The 8824-nt window shown below is 52.1% G+C and overlaps 1 protein-coding gene across 1 annotated transcript; it reads left to right on the plus strand.

The window, feature by feature from the left end:
- Nucleotides 1-288: 288 nt before the first annotated feature.
- Nucleotides 289-6650, plus strand: Mln (motilin). The gene is given in 6 exon segments (XM_029566980.1): nt 289-303; nt 758-883; nt 2571-2639; nt 2641-2685; nt 5859-5967; nt 6643-6650. Coding segments are annotated over 6 exon segments (372 nt in total).
- Nucleotides 6651-8824: the final 2174 nt, after the last annotated feature.

Genomic DNA, 8824 nt, shown 5'->3' on the forward strand with positions numbered 1-8824 from the left:
CTCAAGTCACCTCTGCAGTTACCATGCTCACCTGTTCCCTGAGCCCTGACACACACACCCCCAACACACTCATAGCCTGTCTTCCTGCCTGCCATCTCACTCAAGCCTTATCTCCTTTTTTGGATGTCAGTGGCATCCTGCCAATACTTTCTGTCCTGGGGTGTCAATAGCCTGCAGGGAGGAGACACTACCCTGTTGCCTATGGGCAATGTGGTCAACAGGCAGAGGATGAATGGGAGCTGGGAGGGCTTGTCCTGAGCCTGTGCTCACTCAGCAGGTGAGAACCCAATGGTCAGCCCTTGGGTACTGAGTTTCTCGGTCTGGCTCTTCCCCAACATGATCTAGAGTTGATGGCCCTGGGTCTGCCTTTTCCATCACCCTAGATAAGGGGCAGGGTGCCCTGAGCTCTGTTGGTAATCTAGAAGCTCTTTCTCTGAGCAATGGCATCCCTCCTGCCCCATCAGGGGACCAGCTGATCCCAGAAGACTTCACCTAGCAAAGAGGAACCACTGAGTGGAATAACACTTCCCTGGGGTGTGGCAGGGGCAAGGCAGCCTTTCCCAGAAGCTTGATCAGCAGTTACTACTCTAGGACAGGGAAGGTGCTCAGAGTTCACTGCAAACCCTGATGTCAGGACCCAGCCCAGAGAGACCAAGCCCTTGTTCAGGATCACACAGCTAGAAGCGGGGCAGGTACCAGAGTGGGGTTCCTGCACTTAGCACTGCGTCCTAAACCCTCTGTCCATGTCCTACTCCAGGATCCCAGGACGGTGTCTGGAAGGGCGGTGGGCAGCCTGCTGGTGGTGCGCACAGCTGCCATGTTAGCCTCCCAGGTTGAAGCCTTTATGCCCATCTTCACCTACAGTGAAGTCCAGAGGATGCAGGTAAGAACCCACTGCCCAAGGAGCTCTGGTCTCTGAGGCACACTCATCCCTTGCTAAGCCCCTGGCCTGCAGGACCAGCAGCAGGAGCACCTGGATACCAGTGGTCTCTCTGTCCCCTTCGCTAGCATCACAGAGCTGTCTGGCTCGCAGGAGCCACATGGCTCCTCTCACAGCCTTCAGAGGGAGTTTGCAATTTACAAGCCAATAAATATTTCCCAGGCTTCTCTGTGGTACCAGAGACTATCCTGTGCCTGTACCTGTGCCTGTGCCTGTGCCTGTGCCCACAGAGCATGAGACCCTTGCTATTTTCAAGAAGCAGACAGCAGTCCCCCACAAACATATTAAAAATGAACAATCTGACACAAAAGAGAGATCTCAAACGCCTGGGTTCCCAGCATTCCAGGGGATCAGGAGTTCAGAACTATCCTCTGCTACATAGCAAATTCAAGGTTAGCCTGAGCTACCGTGTCTCAGAAATTGTCAGACCGTGTCTCAAGAAATGCCCCCTCCAAAAAAGAATGTCCCAGGCAAGTGTGGTCAATGGGTGCTAAGCGCTGGAGTTCAAAGGGAGAAATCCCAGGGCTTCCACAAAAGGTGGACGCTTTCGAGAGATGTTGAGGGACGCCGGAGTTGTGGCCCAGTGACACGACACAGGTTTTCTTCCCTGAAAAGCCCAGAACAAAACAAGGCAGGCCCAACAGAAGCCAGGCGACAGAAGTTGGGAAGAAGCCACTCTGCTTACTGGTACCGTTGACTCCAGACTTCGAGGAAGTCTGGTGGCTTAGCAGATATTTGGGTCGTTTGAATTCAGCAGAAGACAAACTGAAACCCTCTCAACTCACCCAGTCCGAGGCCGAGGCTCCACTAGAACAGGCGTGCGAAAAAGTTGTCTTGGGCTCCAGCCCAGCCTGTCTCCGTGTGTGTAAGGACAGGTCCGCACATTCCCAGGCCATGCTGGATCCAGCTGCCCCTCTAGGACAGGCCCTGAGTGCACCTTCCGCCCACACCATTTGTCACCCACCAGATCAGCAATGAGACTCCAGGTCTGGGGCAAGACAAACCCAAATGTCTTTAGAGGCACCAAAGGAATGGGATGTGTCTGACCCTGGGGACCCCATGTGTGGCAGGCTGGGGCTGAGCAGAAATGGTCCACCTCCAATGAGCATTAATGTGCGCTGTGGTTTTTCTTATTATCGCTGAAGCTGGAATTTTTACGAAGGAACTGCAGACTCCGTTCCCCATAACTCATCTCCCTGCCCTGCCTTATAAATCACTTCCCAGGGACTCCGGGTTCCTGGCCACCCCATGGCGCCCTCTCAGGCTGGGCTGTCTTGCTACCTTTTTTTATAGGCTTTCTACTAAGAAAGACACATTTTGCATACTTAATATGCATGAAGGGTGGCTGTTTATTCTCAGCATTTTAAGTTAATTAACAGTAACAGTCTGGGTGCCATTTTTTTCAAAGTGCCAAGCAATGATGTCTTGGAGGTGGGCTGTTGTGGAGAATGCCAAGGCTATCCTCAAGCCATTGGGCATCTGAGACATACCATGCCGGAGGCAGTGGGGGCAAGGAGTCTCTTGGTCCTAGGGAGTTCAGGCCAGTGAGCAGCCCAGGAGGCTGTGGACAGGCAAGGGCCATCAAGGCAGCTGGAGGAAGGCATTTGTGCAGTGTGATTCTCCATCCTAGGAAAGGGAACAGAGTAAGAGGCAGAAGTCTCTGAGCCCCCCAGAGGAGGCCAAGGGGGTGAATCCACTAAGACCCCCAGGAGACCACTGAGGAAGAAGGAGTCAAACCAATCAAGGCGAGTGGGCAGTGAGGTCTTTGGATGCATTCAGGTATGCAGGGGAGGTGGGAAGGCTGCTGGGGCGCTGAGGGGAGGGAGCGTCTGCTTTGAAACCTGAATAGAGAGCGGGAGCCTCCAGGTGCGACTGGGCAGAGGAGCACCTGGGACCCAGGCCTGCTGCTGCAAGAGAAGAGGTTGGCAGGGCCTGATGTCAAAGCAAGATCACCTGATGTGATTTAGAAAGCTCTGGGGCAGCACCAGAGGAGGCAGGAGACAGTCACAAGGCAGCTGTGTTCTCTGGAGAGAGATGGCTGAGGTGACAGTCTCTCCGCCTCTCCTGGTCAGGAACCCAAAGTAGAGCCTCCAGACCCGGGCCTGGTCCCTCAGTGCTGGTCGGCTGCACACCAGCAGCTGGTCAGCTTCACGGACTCCTTTGTTCAGGCGATGGATGAATGAGTCCCTGTGTGTGCCAGGCACTGGGGACAAAGTAAAGGAAGCAGGCGGCACCCCTACCCTTGAGGGAAAACAGGTAAGACACTAGGAGAGTGGTCACCAGGCAGAAATGGGCAAAGAATCAGACCTATGCATAGCACAGAGTGACAGGTGGTCTGTGGGAGAATGAACCAGAAAAGCAGGTAAAGTGGATTTAATTCTAAATAGCAGGGGCAAAGCAGTGGAGGGGAGAGTGAGGGGAAGCCAGACTGTGGGCTCCACGGTTTAGACTTGGGGTTCACTGTGCTGAGACAGGAGCCCTTGGGGGCTTTTGATGAACTGAGGGACACGGTCTGATTTATGTTTTAATGGAGTTTGACTGGCTGCTATGTTTGAGAACAGACTGAAAAGCAAAAGCAGAATTAGACTGGGGAGGAGGTGGGGAGAGGCAGAGATGACAAAAGGGAGAGAGAGACAGAGACAGAGACAGAGAGACAGAGAGGGAGACAGCGAGGGAGACAGATAGAAGGAGAGAGAGAGGGAGACAGAGAGGGAGACAGAGAGACAGAAAGAGAGAGAGACAGAGAGAAACAGAGAACGAGACAGAGAGAGACAGAGAGGGAGACAGAGAGACAGAGAGAGACAGAGAGGGAGACAGACAGAGAGACAGACAGACAGAGACAGAGAGGGAGACAGAGAGGGAGACTGAGAGAGAGACAGAGATACAGAGAGAGAGACAGACAGAGACAAACAGAGAGAGGCAGAGAGGGAGACAGAGAGGGAGGCAGAGAGAGACAGAGACAGACAGAGAGACAGAGAGACAGACAGACAGAGACAGAGAGGGAGACAGAGAGGGAGACTGAGAGAGAGACAGAGACACAGAGAGAGAGACAGACAGAGACAGAGAGGGAGACAGAGAGGGAGACAGAGAGAGAGACAGAGACAGACAGAGAGAGAGAGACCCCCATGATTTTGGAGACAGAAGCCCACAGCATTTTCTGGAAGGTTGTGATATAGGACTTGAAAAAAAGGAAACATATAAAATGAACTTCAATGGGAACTGCATGCATGGTGCACTTACATACATGCAGGCAAAACATTCATACACGTAAAATAAAAATAAAACACAACAGTAACAAAAAACTTAAAAAAAAAAATCTTAGCCTCTGATCCATCCCTCCAGCCACTCCACATCTCCATCTCTTATAACAAAAAACTTAAAATATTATTATTTTATGTGTATAAGTGTATTGCCTGCATGTAGGTAAGTGCACCCGTGTCGTGCAATGCCACGGAGATCAGAAGAGGCTGTCGGATCCCCTGGAACTGCAGTTACCGACAGTTGTTAGCAGCCATGTGGGTGCTGGAATTCAAACCTGGGTCTTCTGCAAGAACAGTCAGTGTACTTAACCACTAAGCCATCTCTCCAGGCCCCAAAAAAACTTTTTAAAAAATGGACTTCCAATGCCAGGCATGGTGGTGCACGCCTTTAATCCCAGCACTTGGGAGGCAGAGGCAGGCGGATCTCTGTGAGTTCAAGGCCAGCCTGGTCTACATAGTGAGTTCCAGGACAGCTGGGGCTACAGGGAGACCCTGTCTCAAAAAGACAAGAACAAAAAAAAAAAAAAAGACTTCCAGGTTCATAACTGGAACAGCTGGGAAGACTGATTTTGCCCTCCCTGTATGGCCAGAGGTGGAATGTTCCAGGCCACAGCAGTGAGCATGGCATTTAGGCAAGAGAGACAGACACAACAAAGATACCGGATCATTCAGGCCGCAGAGAAGGGAGGAGAATGACTGAGGTGGTCAACAGTACAGGCCAGGTGAGGACTGTGAGGCCTGTGCCAGGTCAGAGGAGTAGGTCAGAGGAAGATGAAGATCAGGAGGTCAGGCTGAGCCTCTGAACTGTGAGGCACCATTAGCATCCCAGGGGAGACCGCTAGCCAGCAAGGTAGAACAATGTCTCTACAAGTCAGGAGAGAGGTGGGGACAGAGATGTGGGCATCAATGGGGTGAGTGGATGGAATTTGAAGTGGGGTCCTGGGAGCCTGGGAGTGACAAATGGGGGGACCCATACCAGAAACAAGTCAGCTCCTGGGCTCTCACTGGTCACACAGGTCAGCAGGTGACAAAACAGGTGGGGCTCCTTCCTGCCCACATCCCCTCTGACTTCCTGGGGCTCTGAAGAAAGGAACTGAGAGTGAATTCAACTCTTAGTTCCAAGATGCCCTGGGGGACACAATGTGAGTTGCTGAAGGTGTGGGACCAGGACACATCCTTCCCAGGGACTCCGGGAACACTGCATCTCCCCAGCTGCCTGCGAGGTCTTTGGGGGTGGTGCAGCCTCCTTCCTTCACAGTGGAGCGGGTGGGGCCTCCCACTTTCGAAGTAGGAAGTCCCCCCTTCACCATGGCACTGAGAGGTTTCCTATGGAGAAAGCTCTTAGGACGCATCTAGTACTCCTCATGTTCCAGTGTTCCTCTGATCATGGGGCAAGTCCCTCCGACAAGGAAAACCCAAGTGGGCTCCTTCTCACCGCACCACCCACTCCTGTCACAGCCTCCCAGGAAGCCCCAGTCTGCCTTCCCTCCAGGCCCCAACTGGAGAAGGTGCCAGAATTCCCAACCCGCTCTAGAGGCCAGGGGATGAGGGAGGGGTTAGGGTGATGCTCCTGTGGGTTCCTCCTGCCACCTGTAGGGCACCTGGGGGTTAGCACCCCTCCGCCTCACCCTGCTGGTTAACGCCGCCTTATTTCACAGTTGACTGCTCCCAGGAAAATTGAAGAGAGGCTGACCTCCAGGCAGCTGGAAAAGTACCCGGCCGCCCTGGAAGGGTTGCTGAGGGAGGCACTGCCTCTGGACTGGCTCGGTAAGCATGGGGAGAGGGCATCTCTGTGCCGGGGGCCGGCTGGCCTCCGCCCACCCTGGCGTTAATATTCTAGAAGGCACTCCTGCAGACTTTGAGGGTGGCGATTTTTGTTTCCGATTTGCACTTGATTTGTGTCCTCCTTAGCAGTGCAGAGCGGGTAGCAGCTCTGCCGTGCGGGTGGCCATGGTGCCGGACCAGCCCCTTCCAGATGACCTTCCGGTGGAGACCAGGGCAGACCCCCATCTACCCAAGCCCAGATAGTTTCGTTCCCTCCCAGATGCCGTGTAGACTGGACTCGGGAAGGGAACCCTGCCTGGCTTCTTTTCTCATTCATTTCTGGCATCCATTTGGCCTTGCCTAGTTCAAGGTCTGCTCCAGTTAGCTGTGCAAAGCTAGATCTTGTTTGACAAACAGCCACTAATTACCTCTCCTGGTTCCCGGAGGAGAGGAGAGATGGGGAGGAGGTGGTGTTCGGTGTTCGAGACGGAGAAGCCTGGAGGTTAAATGGCTTGCCCCAGGCTACCAGAGCTCCCAGAGCCTCCCACCTCCTGGCTCTGGGCCAGCCCAGCCCTCTCTCCTCCCTGGACCAGCAGGCCTGTACTCCTGCCCTGCATCCCTCCTCCCTGAACCTGCTGGCGGGGGGGTTGATAAGCAAACCTGTGCTTTTCCCTGCAGCTAAGTGATGGCACTCCGGAGAGCAGGTGGGCCCACCTGGAAGTCCCACCCACCCCGGGAAACCTGTGGTTCTGAAGTGGGGGCTGGGGGAGATCTCTTAAAAGCAGATCCCTCACCAGCAAATAAAGCATGCACTCCACAGAGACACCTCTTTTATTTAATAGTCTAATTTCCAAAGGGCAAACGGGTCGTGAGAAAAGGGGGTGGGGTGTAGCCCTCAGAGAGCCCACTGCAAATGTCGCACACATTAGTGAATCACATGCCTTTGGTCAAGTTCAAATGTTAACTCAGAGGGATGGAATGGAAAGATGTGACTGGCCCTCCTGTGGCCTTTGAGGCAACTGAGGCCCAGAGAGAAGGCAGTTTTGTCCACATAAGTCTAGCGCTCCTGAAACCCAGTCCATTTTCTGTTTTTAGGGATTTTAAGGCCTCTGCACTCAATCCCTTGCTGAGTAACTTCCAACCAGCCCTTTAACTTCAACGAGGCTTTGATAAGCAAGGTGGTAATATCTGCCTGGAAAGCTGGCAACTGAGGCCCAGCAAACAGCAAACGATGTCACATTGTCACTTTTCGATGACAGTTTCCAGCGTCTGCAGCACAAACGGCACAGCCAACCCACTTTGTTCTGCTTCCTAAACAGAACTGGATGGGAAATTTCATTCTAATTTAATTTTATATTAATGAATGTTCACTTATTTATAAACTGGGGCCACAATGAGTTCCAGCTCTCACCAACCATAGGTTACTGGCAATTAGACACATATCCCTGCCACCCACTGGTCCACCCATGGCCAGAGAGGGCTTAGCCTTAGAGCACTCTATCTTGGGATGCTCTGAATTCCTCTGAGAATGCCCAAAGATTCTGTGGGACCAGACCCTACCAGACCCTACCATGTTGTACCCCCCCACACCTCAGGTGATTTTGCCACACTGTCTTTTCTTTTTTAAACCGGGATTCAGTTGGCCAAACACAGTCCCCAGGAAGGGTACAGTGCTGTCTTTTCTACAAAAAAAATGGTTAAAAAAAAAAAAGGCAGAAAATCCTTGTTGAGTGGTTGGCTCCACACCTGGTGGTCCTGACCCTAACCCCACAGCCGGGTTTGCTTCATGGTAATAAGTCACAACAGGGACACAGCAACCACTCTATCCGTATGCACAGTGCCCTAGTGCCTGTGAGATGTGTCACTTCCTGCCACAGTTCTTTTGCTCACAATTGGATCAAATAAGTGTGCAAGTTCTTCCAGCTTCCTGGACAGCAGGCTGGATTGCCTCCGGGATGCGTGTGAACCCTGGAAGTAATGAGATTTGGGCAGAAGGTTGGGAGGATCCAGAAGCTGAAACAAAACAAAATGACCATCTTTTCAGAAAACAAGGGAAACACAGGGCTGATTAAAAAAACACTCTAGAATGGGGGCTGGAGAGATGGCTCAGCAGTTAAGAACACTTTGTTTTTGCAGAAGACCTAGGTTCGAATCCCAGCACCCACATGGCAGCTAACAACTGTCCGTAACTCCAGTCCCAGGGGATCCGACAGCCTCTTCTGCCCTCCTCGGGCACTGCAGGACATGGGTGCACTTACCTACATGCAGGCAATACACATGTACACATAAAATTAAAAAAAACTCTAGAATGGAGCGGGAAAGATGGCTCAGTGGTTAAGGCCTGCTTTTCCCAGTACCCATGTCAAGTGGTTCACCCGTAATTTCAGTTCCAGGGGATCTGATACCCTCTTCTAGCCTCTGTGGATGCACTCAACATCCATACACAGACACACATAATTAAAAATGTTTTTCTTATTTGATATATTTATTTTTACTTTATGAGTGTTTTGCCTGTGTGTGTGTAAGTATACCATGTGCATGGAATGCCTTGGAGGCCAGAAGAGGGTGTCAGGTCCCATGTAACAGGAGTTAACAGGTGGTTGTTAGCTGCCATGAGGGTACTGGGAACCAAACCAGAGTCCTCTGCAAAAGCAGTCGGTGTTCTTAACTGCTGAGCCATCTCTCCGGCCCCAAAATACAATATATTTTTTTTTAAACCTCTAGAGAGGCTGGAGAGATGGCTCAGCAGTTAAGAGCACTGACTGCTCTTGCAGAAGACCCAGGTTCAGTTCCCAGCATCCACATGGCAGCTATGAACCGTCCTTAACTCCAGTTCCAGGGGAATCTGAAGCCCTCTTCT

Source organism: Nannospalax galili, unplaced genomic scaffold (genome assembly GCF_000622305.1).
Source record: "Nannospalax galili isolate Female #2095 unplaced genomic scaffold, S.galili_v1.0 scaffold538, whole genome shotgun sequence".
Classification (NCBI taxonomy): domain Eukaryota; kingdom Metazoa; phylum Chordata; class Mammalia; order Rodentia; family Spalacidae; genus Nannospalax; species Nannospalax galili.